The following is a 20,988-nucleotide window of genomic DNA, read 5'->3' as shown; positions in this document are numbered from 1 at the left end:
AAAACTTGGACAAAGGCAGATAAACCCGGAATCGAACCGGCGTCCTTCCAAATGCTGAGCAATGGTCTAAAGCTCTAGACCATGCCGCTCGATATAACCGTGTTCGAGACATACACTTATAACAACCTTTTTCGAATTTCCAAATTAACCGTTTGAGAGCAAAAAAGTGAGTTTTCACCCGTTAGTAGTAAGCGATAGGTCTAAAATCCATATTTTAGCATCTTTAACAGTTTTTTCTACGAAACACCTTGTCCAAAATGTATAATTAATATTTTGTTGAATAGCGTAAGGAACTTCATTCTTAACACATCTTAAGTAGGTTTATTTATTGATCTGCTAGATGACGATGACCTACCGCTTCTTCTTCCGATTCATTGACCAATGGATTAATTAAATTTTTCGCATTGTAGAAATCAAAATTTGGTTCGACATAATCTCCTTGGCTTACTGCCTTGTTTTCGGCGACTTCCATTATTCTCTAGAAATGATTAATTTTATTATTATTATATTTAGATCATTATTCCCATAAAAACCTTCACTTTTCAAATTTTAGACTCATTTGCAAGACTCTTGATTTGAATTTTTATCAATAATTATTTATGGATTAAAACACTATCATAGTTTTAATACAACAAAAAATTAAAAATATTCTGTATTTGTATTAATACCTCTAAGCCTTAGAGGAACATATGTAGATTATCATAGATTTGAAAAAATAAGTGGAGTATTTACTACAACCAATTCTGATTGTTTATTTACAATAGCTTTCTTATTAACTGAAGCATTGGTTATCTCCTTAATAACTGGTAAGTTTAATTTACAACTTTTTGATGTGGTGCATCTTCTGTTGTTGCTCTATTTGACTCACAGTTAAAGGGAACCTTCTGTACAGTTACATCTGTATTCATGTTCCTTAATTCTTGCATTTAAGGACGAACCGCTTTGTCCAATGTATGTATTTATGTATATTACATCACATAAATAGTAATGTAATTTGTAAAGACCGCTGCTTTGCGTACTTGTTTATTGTTTTATAGTTACAACCATGACTTTAGAAAATGACGAATTTATAGTGAATTGAATAAAATAATTCGATGTGGCCCGTATTCTGTCGAAACTGCCAGACGCGGATCACGATTTCGATCTTTTCGGATCTCATCAGCGTTTCGCAGACAGCTTCGACAGAAGACAGGCCAACTTTTAGCTGCTGTCTTAACAGCGCGTTTTGGAAAACACCATAAATGGCGCGGTAAACGTCATCTGTAGTACGATGCTACATTTTAGGATTACGTATGCTCCAACAAGGTCCATTTAAATATATGGATATCTACTTGCTGAAACGAATCCCGGCGTAGCTAACCTCAACGTGACAGGCACGTTACCATAATCGATTATGGTATGATCTATATATTTAAATGGACCTTGTTGGAGCATACGTAATCCTAAAATGTAGCATCGTACTACAGATGGCGTTTACCGCGCCATTTGTGGTGTTTCCTTATCGTGAATTGTAATGAAACTAATTTAGCCACAAACTTTTTTTGTTGTTAGGTCTTAGTAGGGCTAGTAATTTTTGTAATGCAATCGATTTTATCAATTTGGGTAGAATTCGTACAAACACCTTCAACAATCTGTTCGTATATAATTAATGAAGTCCAATAAATGGAATTTTAAGCATTTGTGTTCACGAATTCGGTTAGTTTAGGATAGGTGTTAGTGAAGTAGGTGATATTTGCATATAGACGTGGTTGGTAATGAAATGTCAGCACATACCCTAACAGCTTTGACCTTTTCTTCCATCATGTTGCTAATCCGGTCTGCAATCTGTTTCACCAAATTGTCACCGTTTTCATTTTCGATAGTATATCTTTTAAAGCTCTGAAAAGAGAAAAAATAGCTACACTGCTACAAATGTTCGTCTGTACAATGATAAATGGACCATCAGATAGCACAATACTTACATCCACCACGAACGTTCTTCTGGTGACCATTTCGCCAAAACTCTTTAGCTCTGCTCCCAACTTCTGGGCCCAGTTCCGCACACTAAGGAAGTAAAATAATTTGAAATAAAGATACAGTTGTGGGGCTGTTCATAGATGTATTAGGTGTATTAGGGGCCATCGATAAATTACGTCACACGTTATGGGGGTGGGAGGGGGTCGACGAAGTGTGACATTGTGTGACAAGGGGATGGGAAAATGTAGATACGTGTTAAAACACGAACTTTGCAATATTAACAAAAAACTTAAAAACATTTGCAACTCTATCTGAATAAACATAAGATTCAAATTGTTTTGTCGGCCACTCGCTCTACTAGTGTTACGCGACGGGGGTGGCTTCAAAGTTCATGGGCTCAAGATAATTTCTTTAATTAATATAAGTAATCGTTTTTTTTTTTTGTTAATTTCTTGAAATGTTAATTTTATTAAATCACTACATAGTATAAAACAAAGTCGCTTTCCCGCTGTCTGTCCCTATGTATGCTTAAATCTACGCAACGGATTTTGATGCAGTTTTTTTTTAAAGATAGAGTGATTCTTTTCGATAATAATCTAAACNTAAAGGGGTGGCTTCAAAGTCCAAGGGCTCAAGATGATTAAGTTTTCTTTAATTAATATAAGTAATCGTTTTTTTTTTGTTAATTTCTTGAAATGTTAATTTTATTAAATCACTACATAGTATAAAACAAAGTCGCTTTCCCGCTGTCTGTCCCTATGTATGCTTAAATCTACGCAACGGATTTTGATGCAGTTTTTTTTTAAAGATAGAGTGATTCTTTTCGATAATAATCTAAACAAAACAAAAATATATTTAGTATCAGCATTGCACCCGTGCGAAGCTGCGGAGGGTCACTTGTAATTTAAATAGAAATAAAACTAATTTCGGAACTGCTGTTTTAATTTAATAATTTCTAGATGAAACAATTGCAAAATATGTGACATCACATTAGGAAGGGGGGGAGTTTCACAAATGTGACCAGCTGTGATAAGGACGGGGGAGGGGTCAAAAAATCATAAAATTCGTGTGACGTAATTTATGGATGGCGCCTTACGCCACGCTGTCTTTTTCATTTCTTGGACTCCCTCCCCCTTGCCATGTTACGTCACGAATGTCTTGTAACTCCCCCTTCCCACTTGTCACACCAAGCTGTTGTTTGTGCGCTTCTGCTGGGGTTAATCCTGCGCAAACGTTACGTTATTTTGAGACCTCCATTGTTACATTTCATCACGCTACCCCCACATCTACCCCCCCTGGTGACGTGAATATATGAACTGACCTTTCGTAGTGCATAATTGAGTTTATTCATTTGTTTTTAAGCTTTGTTTTTACCTATTTATGAGACTGATTGAGTAAGACTGTAATTTGTTTATTTAACTTAAGGATTCAGGTACATATTTCCCTTTTAATAAAATAATTCGAAGTGGTCTGTATTCTGTCGAAACTGCCAGACGCGGATCGCGATTTCTATCTTTTTGGATCTCATCAGCGCGTCGCAGGCAGCTCCGACAGAACACAGACCAACTTTTACCTGCTGTCTTAACAGTGCGTTTCAGAAAATACTACAAACGGAGCAGTAAACGCCATCTGTAGCACTTAGGATTACGTATTTTTCAACAAGATCCACTTGTGTGGATATCTACTTGCTGAAAACGAATCCCGGCGTAGCCAACCTCAACGTGATAGGCACGTTAGCTTAATCGAATAAAATAATTCGAAGTGGTCTGTATTCGTGCTACAGATGGCGTTCACTGTGCCGTTTGTAGTATTTTCTGAAATATTTCCCTTTTGTTTATAATTTACATTCGGTTATATGTATATTGCTGCTTATTTAGCTTTACAACGTCCTTTCTATCGTTGTATAACTTCATCAGTAGAAGTTCAAAGAATGCTTTGGTTTTTAAACAAACGAAACGTACGAATGTTTTAATGAACTTCTCGCCTACTGGACGGACTTTCAAAGTGATCGATGTTATTGCAAACTTTGCCAAGTACTCACCTTTTTTTTTTCGTTCTTTTATATAGGCACATCAAATGTACAAAGCGCACTCGAATCTGATGGCGAATTAAACAATTTTACGATCGGCGCAAGTAAACTCGCCCCGTAAGAAAATCTAACGTACCTAATGCTAAAAAATGTATTTAACACGTGTGGATACATGGTAATAAGATGGTAGTACCTATTTGTCTTTATAAAAGAAAATTCCAATGATTAATACAGAGTGTGATAGAGTTGAAGGGCGTTTTTGAAATGAAGAATAACTCATCTGCCTTTTAACTTAAAAAATTATTATTCCGAAAAGTGAAAACTACGGTACAACAATGCAAAGGCGACAACCAGGAAAAGAAAAACGCACAATTTTTATTGAAGAATTGACTGTACGAAGTCCATTAAAAAAATATTGTGAATTTTGTGTTTTTTCAAAAATTATTTATTTATTCATGAATAATAATCCCCACCAGATATTATCAAAATCATTTTTTTGTGATCTTGTTCAGCTCCTAGTTCGAAACCGTCTTTATCTCCTCAATCGTACCATAGCGTCGTACTTTATGGGCCAGTTTTTGGAACAAAAAAAGTCACAGGGGGCGAGATCGGGGGAATACGGTGACTGCGGCATCATAAGTATGTTGTTTTTGGCCAAAAATGCGCGCAGAAGCAACGATGAGTGAGCAGAGGCGTTATCATAGTGAAAAATCCAATTTTTGTTCTTCCACAAATCCTGGCGTTTCTGGATTTCTTCGCGAAACTTGCGTATAATTTGCAAGTAATATTCCTTATTCTACCTTGTGACAAGAATTCATGATGCACCACGTTCCTGCAATCGAAGGAAACTGTAAACAAAACCTCCACATTCGACTTAACTTAGAGCGCTTTTTTCGATCTTGGCTCGTGCGGCAGCTTCCACTGGGATGATTGAGCTTTGGATTCCACTTCATAACCATAAAACCATGATTCGTCACCAGTTATGACCCTCTGGAAAAAATTTGGGTCGTCGTGGACCGAGTCCAACAGCTCCTTAGCAATGTTTAATGTGATGCTGTTTTTGGTCGAAATTGAGCAAGTTTGGTACGAATTTCGCGGCGACCAGTTTCATGCCTAAATCATTGTTAAATATCGATCAGCAGGAGCCAATTGATATCTTTAGGTCCTCAGAAATTTCTCTAGCGGTGTTTCGACGATTGGCCAATACTATTTTCTTCACTTCATCAATGTTTTCGTCTGTTGTTGACCTGCTCGGGTGTCTGGCACGATCTTCGTCGTTCACATCTTCTCGGCCCTCTGAGAACATTTTGTACCACCGATAAACGTTGCTTTGGTCCAAGGTAGCTTCACCATATACCACAGTCAACATTTGGAATGCGCCCGCGCACTTAATTTTGTTTTTCATACAAAATTTGATACAGATTCTTAGATCCATTTTTTGGAGTAAGCAAAAATCGAAGACGAGTTAAAACACGTGCAAGCAAAGCAGTTGTCAAAAATTAACTGAACATTCAATATGACCAAATTTGTCGGCATAAGTGAGAGACAAGAGTACCAACATAACGCTACAAAAAAATACGTAACCCGCAGAACTTCTGAACAGACTTCGTATATGCTGTGACACCGTCCTATTGCAGTTAATTCTTCGACGTGTCAATTCAGGAATTGAAAAGTTTTCTAGCGTTGAAACATATCGCTCATAGGTTGCAGAAGATATACAGTGGATTTCAGTTACAACGACGACGAAGGGACCGCTATAATTTCGTCGTTATATCCGGAAGTCGTTACAGGCAAAGGTAAAGAGATACAGGCACGTACGTGTAGTTTTCAGCATTTTTTCAATTTTAAAACGATATTTGCCTTTTTTTCTAATAGTAAATGTGCATCTAGGAGTCATTGTTATTCAAAAGTTTACTAAACACAGTTGCTACTCAGAATATCACTTTATAAGTGAACTATTTTAAAGTACACGCTTATCTACCTAAAAACAGTCGCTACACCCGAACTTGGCATTACACCCGAAGTCGTTAGACAAGATCGTAATAAATGAAATTCACTGCACCTAGACTTCCCTACAGTGATTTTTGTTCATAATCAATTGAAAATGAGTCTCGTCAATCGTAATTATTAATGGTTCGTTTTTATCTTCAAAAATGTGTGAACTCATTGTGGAAAATCTCTTCTTTCAGTTCCTCAACAAGATTTTCTTCTATGATTCTCAATTTTTAGTTGTTAAATGACTAACTCTAAGGATTAATTATTCGTAATAAAGATTTTTGTAGGTCAAAAAACAAGTGAATTATTATACTAGTTCTTACAGAAAACACAAACGTGCATATTAAATAAAAAATAACAAATATTTCAAAGACTAAATATGCACTTACTTGCCTTCTACTTGAAGAAGTCAATACTTGGCGAAACAATAGAAGTCATAAACTATTAAAAAAAAATTTGAAACTTTTGTTCTTTCTTATTTAATATTCTATTATGAAGTTTCAACAACTAACATCTATAACTATTAGATATTTAAGATCTTTGTTTGTATTTTTCTCAACTATCTATGCGAAAATATCAGTGCAAGAGTGAAAAATTAATAAAACAGGATATATTATCTTTCTATAATTTACTTATTGTTCAAATATTTATTTGTTTCGTTTCTATGCAATCTAGGCCCAAAATCTAAATTTTGCAAGAAATTTGAACACTTTAACAAGCGACAATCAAAAAGAAGAATTTCTTTTTATAAATTTTTGAATAGAGTTGAAAAGTACGGAGTCTTTCAAGTTGTTTGAATGTCTGCATTTTTTTCTCATAAAATTGATGAATTACAATTATTGGAATTTGTGTTTATGCAATTAGTTTTATTTTTAAACAATTTTTATCTGCAAGCCAAAAAAGGTGAAAGAAATTTTTAAGTTCACCTTGTATTGTTGACGGTAAATTCCCAGTCTATTAAAATAGCTTTTTAAAGGATATAAAGAACATATAAATAACGATATATAGATTTATAGATGAAGTATGTACCTATCAAAGGACACTTTTTAATATTAAACTTACATCTTCAAAAGATCTGGTTGAGTCTTCAATTCTCTTGTGGCTTCCTGACAGCTGACATGAACCAAACACTTGGAGAAGAACAACACAAAAAGTAAAATTTTCACGACCATCAAAACGCGTTTTTCCGAATGCATATTCGCCAATTTTTGATACATCAATGGTTACAATTACTTGCTAGTACTTGCTCGTGTCGCACTTACGTTTATTTCTGATCGATTTTGTTGATATTAAAGGCGAGTGTTTCTAATGACCGGTAAATAATTAATTGCTACTTTTGTCACCGCGATTCCTTCGGTTTTTTGACCCATTTCTATCGTATGAACCGTTTATATGTGTGTATGTGTGTATCTCGGTTACTTGTGTACTGTCATCGTCGAAGGTGGCATGGACGGAAATCAATATGAAAAGCTACTGTTGTGTGAATGGGAAAGAGAAAACGTGGAAATTTTCCTTCAACTACGCTTGCGCTAACAATTTGTACTGCAATGTTTTCGACAGTTTCAAGTGATTCAATGATTTTCCATTATTTGAACTGTTGAGAGGTTGGGGTGGCCTGTGACCACGATGATGATATTGATACTCTAACTGAAAAGGGAAGAATGAGTAGAATATTAAGCTTTTGATCTTCTTAAATGCTTAATTATGATAATTAATGCAAATAAAGCTTATTAAAGAAATAGATGATATCAAACACGGAGGAGTTAGAGATAGTTTTAAATAAAATGGATGCGGTACTGATAAAACACTATTGTATAAAAATAAATAAAAGTAAAACAAAAATACTGATATGCAAGGGAAGGATAAGTAGGGAAAGAGCGAATATAAAGATAGGAGTCGAAAGATAAGAAGAAATGGCTGATTTAAGGTGTCTAGGATGTCAAATAAGTCAGGATAGAAGGAGTAGTAGGGATATAAAGTAAAGGATAGCGCAGGGCCACTTCTATGCTCGCGAACGATTAATTTAGAAATTCGAAAAAGATTGTTAAAGCGTTCGAAATGTGGTGTTACCGGAAAATATGAGGATAACCGAGAAGATTAGAAATGAATAGGTATCAGAAAGAAAAGGAGATCAGAGGACTCTATGGAAGTCGATAAAAAATAGGCGAGATAGGTTGGTAGGAGACCTTCTTAGGCATGAAGGTCTAGTCAGAGACATATTAGAGGCAGAAACAGGAGTTAGGAGGAGTAGAGGTAGACCTAGATTAGATTACTGTTAATGAGCAAATATTTAGTTTCAGGAAAATGCGAAGATTAGCTCAGGATTAAAAAAATATCTTACTTATCTAAACTTAAATTCGATAGAAAAAAGGAAGAGTGCGTACATAGGATTTGTAGATTTAGAGAAAGCTTTTGACAATGTTAAATGGGACAAGATGTTAAATATACTTAAAAATATAAGGATGAGTTACAAAGATAGAAGAGTGATACTTAGTTTGTATAAAGAGCAACAGGCAGTTATAGAGCTGGGGATGCAACGTAGAGAAGTAAATATTAGGAAGGGAGTCAGGCAGGGATGCACACTGTCACCGCTACTTTTTAATCTATACATCGAAGACGCCATCAACATCATTAAAGACAGTACAACTGTAGGGATAGATGTGCAAGGGCAAAAGATTAGTATGCTTAGATTTGCAGATGATATAGCAGTATTAGCATCTAGCAAGGAGGACCTAGAGATAGCTTTAAATAAAATGGAAGCGGTACTGACAGATCAGTACTGTATGAAAATAAATAAAAGTAAAACTAAAATACTGATATGCAAGGGAAGAAAAAGTAGGGAAAGAGCGAATATAAAGATAGGAGACGAAAAATTAGAAGAAGTGGCTGATTTTAGATACCTAGGAAGTCAGATAAGTGAGGATGGAAGGAGTAGTAGGGATATAAAGCAGAGGATAGCGCAGGGTCGTGTCGCCTTTAATAAAAAGAAGTCACTTCTATGCTCGCGAACGGTTAATTTAGAAATTCGAAAAAGGTTGTTAAAGGTGTATGTTTGGAGCACGGCGTTGTACGGGTGCGAAACATGGACAGTGGGAGCGGCGGAAAAGAAAAGGTTAGAAGCGTTCGAAATGTGGTGTTATAGGCGGATGATGAGGATATCGTGGGTAGAAAAGGTTAGAAATGATGAGGTATTGCAAAGAATAGGAGAACAGAGGACTCTATGGAAGTCAATAAAAAATAAGCGAGATAGGTTGGTAGGAGACCTTTTTAGGCATGAAGGTCTAGTCAGAGACATATTAGAGGCAGAAACAGGAGTTAGGAGGGGTAGAGGTAGACCTAGATTAGATTACTGTTAATGAGCAAATAGTTAAGGTTGTGGGATGTTCTAGTTTCGGGGAAATGCGAAGATTAGCTCAGGATAGGAAGGAGTGGAGGTGCATGTCCAACCAGTCTTAAGACTGATGGCCTTATGATGATGATGAGTAAAAAAATATCTTACTTGGTAGGTACTTATATTACTGACGTTTTTGCTGAGTGAATGGCAAGTTAAATATTGTAAGTGAATTTCTAGTAGAGATGCGCCGGGTACCCAGTTTAGGTGGATCAGGCACCTTTTTCAGAATCTGGCCGCGTACCGGATAATCTCGCTGGGAACCCGGCAACGTCAAGTAATTCTACCAGAAAACACATCATACATCTTCATACGTCGTCACACACATCTAATGAAAATTGGTATTTAAGATTGTATTGGAATCGGTTGTTTGACCTAATTTGTATTATTTATTGATTACTAAACTAAATTGTTCGTTATTTCGATACAGTTCTTGTTCTTTTACGTCAAGGTAACATCTTAAAAATTGTTACTCAACCACTTGTGATAAGACCAACTTCCACTACTTGTATTCGAAAATTTTTATCTTATTGACTAAAAATAGAGTTTGATATATTCTGTTCTCTTCGGCATGATATAATAAATAAAAACACTTATAATGATTGGTAAAGGCTTCCAGTTGAGGAACTGATGCTGTCCTGATCAGGGTCTAAAGACAGTCGTCGGTTGGAGTTGCTTTATTCCATATACTGAATCGAAGATTCCAAGATCGGCGAAAGGAATTGGATGCAGTGGACAAAGGCTTTTCTTTTGTTTAGTTTTTCCTCGAGGAGGGGAAATCTTCAAAAGACATCCTGTCGTGAGAGATCAACTATAAGGCTGTACATCCCAGGGATAGTTCGATGGGGAGGTTGAAAATGGGGAGAGAGATGAGTGGATGGGCACTCGAGCTAAGGAGCGAAACTAGACTTAAGCAAAGAGTGAGGAGTTCAGGAGGGAAGGTGACAGGGCCATCTGAAACGGTCTTTCGGTTGCGGAGCAAAGTAGGAAAGTGTCGAGATAGACGGGTTTTTGTGACCTGACGCTGAGGCCCTGAGATTTGCTGCGAATCAGGTTGCAACCTCGCGAAGAGAAGGCAGACCAGTTTCTTTAAGAATTTGGGTGTTTCTGATGAACCATGGGTAGTTGAGTGCGGAACGAAGAATCCGCATGTAAGTGCGTTGTAGAATTTTTAGGCGGCGGGGATAGATGCAACCCCAGATGGCAATATCGTAGGAGAAAATGCTTCTGATAGTTGCGTTGAACACACGGATTTTTGTCTGGTGGGAGATGGAGCTGTTTTGGAAAAAGGGCTTGTGTTTTCGCCGCGTCAGTGTTCTACCAAAGACGATGCCGAGGTAGGTGACGGAGATGCTCCATTTGATGGGGTGATGATGATTATGGGGGAGGTATACGAGTCCTTTGGGAAAAGAAAATTGCTTCCGACTTGGTCTCGTTAATAACAAGTTTCCATTTTCGATATCAGTTGAGGAGCAGGGGCAGAAATTTGTTAATTAATTGTGGTGGAATTTAAAAGGGCCATATCATGTCATAAAAGGCACTGAAAATTGAAGGATGGGACAGTAAGTCTGCACAGATGAAATTGAATAGAGGGGGCGACAGCTTGGAGTCTTGGAGGACGCCGGCCGTGATGAATTTGCTGGGGGATAAGACAGAGCCAATGCGGACACGAAGGGTTCTGTCAGAAGGAAAGGGTCTAATAACCCCTTATAAGGAAGTGTGGTGTTTTGAGGGTGATAAGCTTGGAAATGAGACCTTCGTGTCAGATTCGATCGAAGGCCTGTTGGATGTCCAGCAGAAGCATGGACGTGTGAAGGAGCTTGTTGAAGTTGTCTGAAATGTGTTTAGCAACACGAAGGAGTTCATGGTCGATGCCGATGGTGTCTACGGAAACCGTATTGGAAATCGGGAAGGAGATTGTTTTGTTCCACGTGGTCTAGAAGGAGGACTATTTTGCTCAGTGAACTGAGCAGGCTGATGGGACTCTAGCTTGAGGGATTGCTGAGAGGCTTCTCCTTTTTGGAAAAACAAATGGCTGTGGCTTCTTTCCAGACCAAAGGGAAATTGTGGAGTCGCATGATAGCATTTGTGAAATTGCATAGTGCAGTTATGTGTTTTGGTGGCAGGGCTTTTAAGACACCATTGGGAATTCTGTCCGCGCCAGGGGATTTTCTCTTTTTAAGAGATCGGATGGTGACGTGAAGATTTCACGAGGAGTCGAGGGTTGTGTTTAAAGACAGAAACAGTAGGGACGAAGTTTTGAGAAGTGGCTTTGATTTGCTCGTGAAATTCAACAAGATTCACAGGGCTGGGTAGTGGGGGGCACTGGAGACACAGAAAATATGCTAAGATTGCAGCTTTTTCATCATCTGAAGTGTATAGGGAGCCATTTTGCTTTAATGGTGAGAGGTGGGGAGCCCTGTTACGGAGAGAGTGGATAAAGGCCTTAAGTAGCAGAATATAGAGTCGGTTTGGTGGTGGGCGCGTGTACATAGCAGAACAAAAGTTTTTGGTCAGCGATCTGCCGATGTCTACTGTTAGGCGTGGATTTCTTTCTGAATTTTGATTTTAGGCTCTACTGGCAGTCTTTTATAGGTACTGATGCTGTAAATTTTTTATCAGACTCTTTTGTTGTACCACTCACTAGGTAACTGCTCTTATTTTGTTTTATTTGCTGATTCATAATAAATTGCTGCGTAAGCTTCGGTGAAATATTTTTCAAATTATTAAAACTACAGAAAAAAATCATCATCATTTATTGTCCACAATAAAAAAATATTTTTATGAAGCTAAACATACACATACTTATATAGACAAAAATTTGTACTAATTGTAAGAAAATATTAAATTAAACACAGTACATACAAAGAAAGTTTTAATTTTTTGTGTGTGATAGTAATGATTTCCTTTTATCAAGTTAAGAAATAGCATATAGCATTAAAAACAAACACAAACTCCAAATCTTTCGACAACGTGGTCAATTATTATGAATTATGCAAAGGTCTGTCCATAAATTACATAATGTTAAATCCATCATCAATTGTTGATTCACCTTCCCCTACTTAATGAGACTGTAACGCGTGACCTGACCTTATTATCCTCACCACTCCGTTACGTAACACGTACATTGCAAAAGTTTTAGGCTTCAATTGAAAACGTGTTTTTTTTAAAGCCTAAATCGTTACGTAACGTAAACATTGGCCCCTGCCACCGCCCATATAACAGGGCTGTAACCCTCGGCTATTCCCCCCCCCCCCCTTAAGGTTACGTAATTTATCGACAGTCCCTAAGCAGTCTCCGATAATTTGAATCTCATCGTAATAACATGTACAATATCAGGTGTCAACAAAATTTAGCATTTTACCTTACACCATAAGTAGGTCTGTAATTAACTCATTAACAGCTTGTTCTTGAAGTTCTTTAAAAGGTAAAACATATTTTCCTGCCTATTAATATTCTCTTTAGATAATAATTTTATATAAGGTTTACTAAAGAATGCCAAAGGGTAGGTAGATACTAGACTAAGTTTTGGTGTACAAGGCACAAAAAATACATGCTATTTGTTTTCGTTTAAGGGTCAATATATACCGAGCGGCATGGCCTAGAGGTTTAGACCGTTGCTTAGCATTCGGGAGGACGCCGGTTCGAATCCGGGTGCGTCTGCCAAGTTTTTCTGTGGTTTCCTTGGATCACTTAGGCAAATGCTGAGGCAGTAATATTCCACAGATAATCTTTCACTCTCTTCTGTCTTCATTTCGTCCTTCTCATCTTTCTCACCCGAACCACCACCCACCCATTCCCACGATTCCTGAAAGCAGGCTGAAGAGGGCCTTCCGCCCTACCTTCCGGCGTAGTCCGGAGGGACTGCCCGTTCACCAGCATTACTGACGACTGGTGGGAATGAAATACCCAAAAGTTTAAGTTTTTAAGGCTCAATATTATCTATCATCCTATACCTACTTTTGACAACATTATTTGTGTAATAGGGCCGTTTGTTGAAATGACTGCACAAGCTTGGATTGGTTTTGATTTCAAAAATTAATTCAGCAATGTATAGAAGCCATGGATGCAGATAATGTTTATATAAAGAAGGATTTAACGACCCAGTGGTCTGGTGTTTAGAACATGGCTTAGCGTTCGGTTGGACAGTTGCGATATTGGCAGAACTGACTCAAGGTTTTCTAAGCAATTCGAAAATAGTGTTCGCTCCAGATACACATATGTATCACATATCAAATTAAAGGTTTAAATATTTAACTTTAATTGAAAAGAAAATTGAGGAACGATCTGTGACGCGGCTCACGCATTCGCGCCTAAAACGCATACAAACGATTTTAAAACTGTGCAGAAACGTTTTTAGGTTTTCTTCCCGTTTGGTGTACCTTATGTAGTTCCCCTTGTAGTTGTTGAGGAGATACATTCCTTAAAATTTTGGTCATTCTGAATTTAAAGTATCCTCCTAGTTAAGTCTTAAACGGTTTCATTAATTTGTTAAACAAACAATCTAAAGGCAATAAAACCTTGTCAGCACAATCATAAATTAAAAAATTACGATTTGTTGTGGTCACCCACAAGATTGTGATCGTTTTTTAGCACGTAGGACACGCGTTTTTCAACGAACGCTTTGAATTCGTAACCCTTGACTTACAGGCGACGTAGACGTTGTGACAATTGTAAGTAACGGTCTGGTACTGGACTTATTGGTGGATGAACTCTAGCATTCTTCAATAAACCTCAACATCTCCATAATTGAGACGATCAAAATTGGCATAATTTGCAATAAATTATATGTGAGAACGGACATTCTCCTTACAGACAAAATGAAAAGAGATAACCGAATAATAGTAAGCGATGCAGCGGTTAGAATTTCTTAGGTACACAAAAGACCAGAATCGGCTTTGTTACTGCTTGGTTGTAATTAAATTCCAGAGAATGTTGAACTTTCTTTAATGTCCGATGGTGGCAACATGCTCAAATTCTGCTTGTCTCCTTCTGTTACACGTCAATTGGTGTAATGTTATTCATTTTTAGTGTCCGCTGCAATTCCTACCTGGCATCTCTTTTCTATGTTTATGATATTCCCTAAAAAGTCTGTCGTGAGTAAAAGTAGGCTTACGTACTGTCAGCAACCGCTCTATTCTAGTTAGTAAGTTGAATGGTGAAAGTATATTTCATTTACTTTCTCTAGCGATGTGCCCCTTCCAATGTCTTGGATGCGCGCTGGCAAAATCGTAGGTAGGGAGAAAAAAGCTCATTATACTCTCGACTCTTGTTCATTAAACATACTTTTTCATATAGTACCTGCCAAAACTTTTGTTCAATCATGAATAGTAGTGCGAGTCGAAAACAAGCTTTAAAGCCTTTAATATCTCTTCAAATATAGATAAACATCTCGTTGATATTTTCAGTAGTAAATGGTACCAATAACAGCACATTTGAGCAATGCAATTGTAGTAGACAAAATGGTCAATTTTTCCGTGCAGTACTGTACGGATTATACGCTCCTCACCGGTTAAGAGTTTGACCGAGAGTTGTCTCTTTTCTTTTCTGACCTAGAGCTGTTCTTTTCTACTTTGCGCCGGTCAAACTGAAGGTCACATCGCTACAGAAACTAAACGAAATATAAGTGCGGCAGTTATATTATTGATTATACCAATTTTGAACATCCGAAGTAAATTTCAGTATTTCACTTTCTTATACCAAACTCAAGCTTTTACAAATGCAGAAAATTACACGTACTTACAAATCATGTAAAATTTAATATTTACATTTGGCTCCTTTATTTTTAACTTTGACAACAATCAGTTTTTCAATGTTTCATGTGCGAAGCAAATATTACAACATTTGGTTATTTGTACATAATGGTCACAATAATAATAATTGTTCTAAGCAGAAAGTAGAACTAATTCAATAAATAAATAAATTAAGGCTTTATACATAAATGTGATTATGGAAAGAAAGCGTTCTAGACCATGGAGAGGGTGTTCGTTAACGCCATGGTCTTTTCGGTGTTGCCGAATTTCGTTTCAGCTTCAAGAAGTGCTTGCGCCAATTCTCTCCGTGCCTTCGCACTCAACCACACCATTAGAATCACAGAGAAAATGAGCTACAAACAAATATTTAGTTAATTTCTTAGTGTATTAAATAACATAAGTAACTTACTTGAGCTGCTGCAAAGACATATGTAAAATAGGAGAAGTGTTTTTGGTTCTCTAAGACATCTTGCATCGACCTGAGCGACTGACCAACATAAATGCCAACAAGTTGACCAGGTATTAGACCAAGTAGCGATGCCATGTGGTAGATCTTTGTATTAACGTTGCTCACCTAAAAAGAAGACATTCTTAAGCTATAATAAACAGAGCCTTCAGGCCAACGACGCTTCTAGTAAGTGTTTTACAAAATATACTTATTTTATAATGGTTACTGGTGAATGATGAGAATATCGTGGATAGAGGTAAGAAATGCGGAGGTAATAGAAAGAATAGGAGAACAGAAGGAGTTGCGAGATAGGCGAGATAAATTGGCAGGATACCTTATCAAGCATGAAGGGCTACTTGGAGATATATTGGAAACAGAAATAGGAATAGAAGTAGACCTAGACGGGATTACTGCTTACAAATAATTAATGATGGGGGATCTTCTAGTTTTAGCAAAATGCAAGGATTCACTCAGGTCAGGAAAGAGTGAAGGTTCATGTTCCACCAGTCTTAGGACTGATCACTCTACGATCATGATTACGATGATAATATCATGAATAGAGAAGGTTAGAAATGAGGAGGCACTAGAAAGAATAGGAGAACAGAAGGAGCTGCGGAAGTCGATAAGAAATAGGCGAGATGAGTTGGCAGGATACCTTATCAAGCATGAAGGGCTACTTGGAGATATATTGGAAACAGAAATAGGAATAGAAGTAGACCTAGACGGGATTACTGCTTACAAATAATTAAGGATGGGGGATCTTCTAGTTTTAGCAAAATGCAAGGATTCACTGAGGTCAGGAAAGAGTGAAGGTTCATGTTCCACCAGTCTTAGGACTGATCACTCTACGATCATGATTACGATGATAATATCATGAATAGAGAAGGTTAGAAATGAGGAGGCACTAGAAAGAATAGGAGAACAGAAGGAGCTGCGGAAGTCGATAAGAAATAGGCTAGATGAGTTGGCAGGACACCTTATCAGGCATGAAAGGCTACTTGGAGACATATTGGAAACAGAAATAGGAATAGAAGTAGACCTAGTTTGGATTACCCTTCACAAATAGTTAAGGATGAGGGATCTTCTAGTTTTAGGAAAAAAAATTATTACGTCAAAAAAAATGTCTATAGTGGATCTTAATCTAATATTGAGATATATAATTTTATATGGTTTATATCCAAAGTGGCCCGTATGATCATTTGGGTTGGTCACCCCAGGTCTATTACATGTATTGGGGCACAATTTTGTTAAGTCCACGAAGTCGACCATAAGTCCATTTGATGAATTAGACAAAAGTTTACCAAGTACAAATAACAGAGTAACTAACGGTGAGTTATTCTTTTTTTGCAATCCCTATTTTAAGTTTTTTCATGCACGTATTCTTGAGCTGCAGTTATATAATGGATGAACTATTTTTAATAATTTTAAATATTTTGTGTAGGCAGTATTTATGATATAAGTGCAGATAATGAACAAACGTATGATAGATTGCTAATCCTTGAAAATATAAAAGTAGGTACATAGTTATATCTATCGATAGATTGTCGATAATCGCCAACAAGAACTGATAAAAAAATTACACTCGTATTCACATGTTGAAGGCTGATTGATTGGCAAATAGTTCAAGGTAATAAAATAAAATGTTATGTTCTCTTTGTTAGAAAAATTTATTACCTAAATCGAATAACAAATAACAAAAGAAAGTCTTATCGCATGCTGAATTGAAATTGGTTACCTAGTTATATAATTTAAATTGCATTGATATAATTCATTACTTTCGAAGTTGAACTTGGACGGATGGATACCGGTTTAGATCGTACAAAGAATTTAACATTTTGATATTGGAAATACCCCATACTGTAACTTAATCTAAGCCTTTTATGAATTACATTTTACATACCCTAATCAGGGAAACCTTTTCCACCATAACCTAGCCTAATCCATTGATGCACAGTACTTCACACAAATCATTTAGAGTATCTTTAATCACCCAGTACTTCACACAAATCTTTAATCACCGTAATATGACTTAAGCTCATAGTGTACAGCACAAGATTAATTACAGGAACTCCCAACCCCCTTCCTAACTAACCAAGTAGATATTACTCAACCCCTGGTGCATAAAACTTCACACAAGACGATCAGAGAATATCCTCACCATTACATAATTCAAGGTTATAGTACATACTCCGCATTTGTCAATCAGGGATACCATATCCACCATAACCTCACTTAATCTGCTGGTGCTTAGCAAGCAATTACAGAACCCTTTCTCACCATAACATAACGTACGTCCACAGCGAATTACATTTAACACTTGTTAATCAGGGAAACATAGCCAAACCATAGCCCAAATCGTACAGGTATAGCACTTCATACAAGCCAGTCAGGGAATCCACTCCCATCATAAGATAACGCAAGAACAGAGTGCATGATGACATTTTACAAATATCAATCATGGAAACTTTATGCACAACCTAAATTGATGAGGTAAAACACTTCACAAAAGCTGAACACCTGAACAGTGAAGACCATAGTGTATAGCATTTCACAAATTTAACCCACTGATGAGTGGTACTTCACACAAGCCGGTCAGGGAATCCTCCCTCATCATAAAATACCATAGCATTTTCACAACATGTCAATCAGGAAAACCACATTCACCGTAACCTAACTTCACCCACTGACGCATGGCGCTTCACATTTATAAACTAATTAAAGAACCCTCTCCCATCACAACATTACTTAAGATAACAGTGTCAATCAAGGAAACCTTTTCCCCATAACCTAACCCAGTATATATATATATCTTAACCCCCAGTACACAGCACTTCAAACAAGTCAATCTGGAAATCTTCTCTCACTACAAGGTAACGTAAGCCCATAGCGTATAAAATTGCACATATGTTAACCAAGGTCTTATCCATAACTTAAATGGTTGGGGTATAGCACTTCATACAAGTCAGCCAGGGAATCCTCTCTAATCCCACGATAACTTAAACCCATGGTACATGTCATTTCACACAATAGGGGAAACCTGATCCACTACAACATAACATGGCCCACCCAATGAAGTCTAGTACTTCATATAAACCAATTAGAGAATCCTGTCTCATCATAGCATAACTAAAGTCCACAGTGGATAGCACACGTATGTTAATCTGGGTAACTTTTCCACCCATAAACTAATTACTTCAAACAAGCCTATCAGAGAGAGATTTTTCCCAAGGGAGGCAGATTTTAAATACATATAGGTTTAATACGTTTGGTGTCTATGTGTTTAAACTTTGTGCCGATATCGTGATTCCTCTGAGTCTGAGACAGAGCCCTTTCCTTGTACCTATAGAATTTCATATAATTTAACAAATGTCAATAAGAAAAACCTTATCCACAATAACCTAAATCATTGGAGTATCACTTCACACATGCCAATCAGGGAACTCTCTCTCATCGTAATCAAAAGTAAATCTAAATTGCCTAGTACTACGCACATGTGAATTAGGGTTCCTCCATATCGTAAGCTAATTTAACCTACCACATCCTATCTATGGCCCTATAATGACTAATGATTAAAATTTAACTACGTTCAACATTGCGTTTTAGAAAATACTACAAATGACGCAGTAAACGCCATTTGTAGTATTTTCTAACACGCACTGTTAAGACAGCAGGTATAAGATGGTCTGTATTCTTTCGGAGCTGCCTGCGCGCGCTGATGAGATCCAAAAAGATCGAAATCGCGATCCGCGCCTGGCAGTTTCGACAGAATACAGACCAATTCGAATTATTTTACGTTCAACATGTTAAAAGCTGAGTCATTTTTAATTGAAACTTTTAATTACACGACAGCCTTCTTAATATACATAAAGTATGCCATTTAGTGGTTTCATTCTTTTATTATATCAGCTCCATAAGATTACATTACGAACCTATCCACTGTAGAAAAATTTATTTATAGTGAACTGATATTGAAGTGTCAAGATAAAATTATCTATTAAATTTCATAATCACACTTATTTCGATAGCAATAATCTAAAAATTCAAAGAATTTCTCAAAAACAGTTCCACTTTCTAAAGAATTCTGTTTTATCTTCACTTCATGCGGTTAAATTTAGAAGTATCCTGGAGAGAAATAATACGATTTTTGTAATTATTTTCTACTTACTCATTGCAAGTAAGTAGTCAAATAATATTCGTGGTAAATACTAACATGGTATTATCAGTAGACATTGCAGCAAAAGTGGTGATAAACTGTGTTAAATAAACAATATGAACAAACAAATAAAATTTTAATTTCATAATCCACATTTAGCATTGATTGAGAACGAAACCACGGTGGTACCGTTTTAAGGTCCCTTCGTGTACTACATAAATAATATCTGTTTTATTAAAATTGCTTTAAGAAAGTAATAACTATTAATGTTACTCACGGCAAAAATTATATTTTGTAGACCAAACGGTATGGGAGTCAGTCTTGAACAAAAGACGATTTTAAAGCACAGGGGTCCCGAAATGACCCTGATTATAGCTTGTGCCGTTTCGCTACTTATCCAAGATCTTATACTGGCGTGATGTCCCATTATCTTCATGATGTTGTGGGCTATAAGGAGTCCCACGTTAGCTCCCAAAACGCTGAGAAAGAATCCTCTCAGAAACCCAAAAAGGTAACCAGACGCCACAACAATTACTATGTACCCTATACTCACGGGAAACGACACCACGGTGAATAGTATCACTAACGTTAACACTATAACAAGTGGATCTTGATTTTCGAGCCATAACAACACAGACTTTGTGTACTCTTTACACAAGTATAATACAACTAGTGTTACCCCTAGCACTGCTAGGATACTTAAGAAATTCGTGAAAGATGTGAACCAGAGCCTCTTTTGGTTCTCTTCTTTGCTACCATCACCATTTATGATCATTATTCAGCAGTCTCGTGACAACATAATAATTATAATATTAATTGGTGCTCTTTGTACTCACACAGGAATTTGTTTTGAGGTTACCTTCTATATATTCACACTTTTGAGCAATGTCACTCTCATTTTAATTGATTATTCAACATAATACACTGTACGTTTTGTAGTGACGGTGTGCACCTGAACGTTGTTTGATTTTATCTGAGATAATATGGTTAAACAATTGTCATAATTTTGTGTTCGTAAATTTAAAAGGAAAACATCTGTTCTGACAGGCGGCATTGTCATGTCTCAAAATTGTTTTTCTCCAGTGCTCTCTTCAATCTTTTAAAGATAGGCACTCTGTTCTACAAGACTAAAAATGGTGATTATATCGTTTCTTCATTGCTTATATATATTATATGTCCATCATAAGTATTCTTTTTAAAGTAACAAACTTGATTCTAACGATAATTGTTTTTTTAAATATGGCGTCCAAACAAAGTTACTTT

The 20,988-nt window shown here is 36.7% G+C and overlaps 2 protein-coding genes across 5 annotated transcripts in view; both read right to left on the bottom strand.

The window, feature by feature from the left end:
- LOC108740282 (voltage-dependent calcium channel subunit alpha-2/delta-3-like) overlaps window positions 1–7,445 on the bottom strand; it is a 79,283-nt gene extending 71,838 nt beyond the window's left edge. For all 3 annotated transcript variants that reach the window (XM_025977853.1, XM_025977852.1, XM_018474546.1), the window contains exons 1-4: window positions 7,043–7,445; window positions 1,962–2,043; window positions 1,774–1,878; window positions 356–478 (exon numbers count right to left, since the gene is read on the bottom strand). In XM_025977853.1, coding sequence (XP_025833638.1) covers window positions 356–478; window positions 1,774–1,878; window positions 1,962–2,043; window positions 7,043–7,197 — 465 coding nt within the window. In that variant the 5' untranslated portion in view covers window positions 7,198–7,445. The remainder of the gene's footprint in view (window positions 1–355; window positions 479–1,773; window positions 1,879–1,961; window positions 2,044–7,042) is intronic.
- Window positions 7,446–15,127: 7,682 nt separating this feature from the next.
- Window positions 15,128–20,764, bottom strand: LOC108740285 (protein maelstrom). Of its 2 annotated transcripts, none has more exons than XM_018474550.1 (3): window positions 20,003–20,764; window positions 15,534–15,698; window positions 15,128–15,477 (listed from the first exon to the last, which is right to left on the bottom strand). In XM_018474550.1, exons 1-3 carry the CDS (start codon window positions 20,498–20,500, stop codon window positions 15,337–15,339), a joined length of 804 nt encoding a protein of 267 aa, XP_018330052.1. In that variant the 5' UTR covers window positions 20,501–20,764; the 3' UTR covers window positions 15,128–15,336. The 2 variants fall into 2 exon arrangements, with proteins under 2 accessions (XP_018330052.1, XP_018330053.1); XM_018474551.1 differs by lacking the exon at window positions 20,003–20,764 and adding an exon at window positions 17,473–19,135.
- Between the last annotated feature and the right edge of the window lie 224 nt (window positions 20,765–20,988).

This window comes from Agrilus planipennis, unplaced genomic scaffold, assembly GCF_000699045.2.
Source record: "Agrilus planipennis isolate EAB-ADULT unplaced genomic scaffold, Apla_2.0 scaffold227, whole genome shotgun sequence".
In the NCBI taxonomy this organism is placed as follows: domain Eukaryota; kingdom Metazoa; phylum Arthropoda; class Insecta; order Coleoptera; family Buprestidae; genus Agrilus; species Agrilus planipennis.
This window is presented reverse-complemented; position numbering and strand designations above follow the sequence as displayed.

Excerpts from the sequence above, each read along its gene's own strand:
- LOC108740285 (XM_018474550.1), bottom strand. The coding sequence starts at position 20,500 with ATGATCATAAATGGTGATGGTAGCAAAGAAGAGAACCAAAAGAGGCTC. Across the intron at positions 15,699-20,002 it reads TACAAAATATAATTTTTGCC|GTGAGCAACGTTAATACAAA; the intron begins GTGAGTAACATT and ends TCTTCTTTTTAG. Across the intron at positions 15,478-15,533 it reads ATGTCTTTGCAGCAGCTCAA|CTCATTTTCTCTGTGATTCT; the intron begins GTAAGTTACTTA and ends ATTTGTTTGTAG.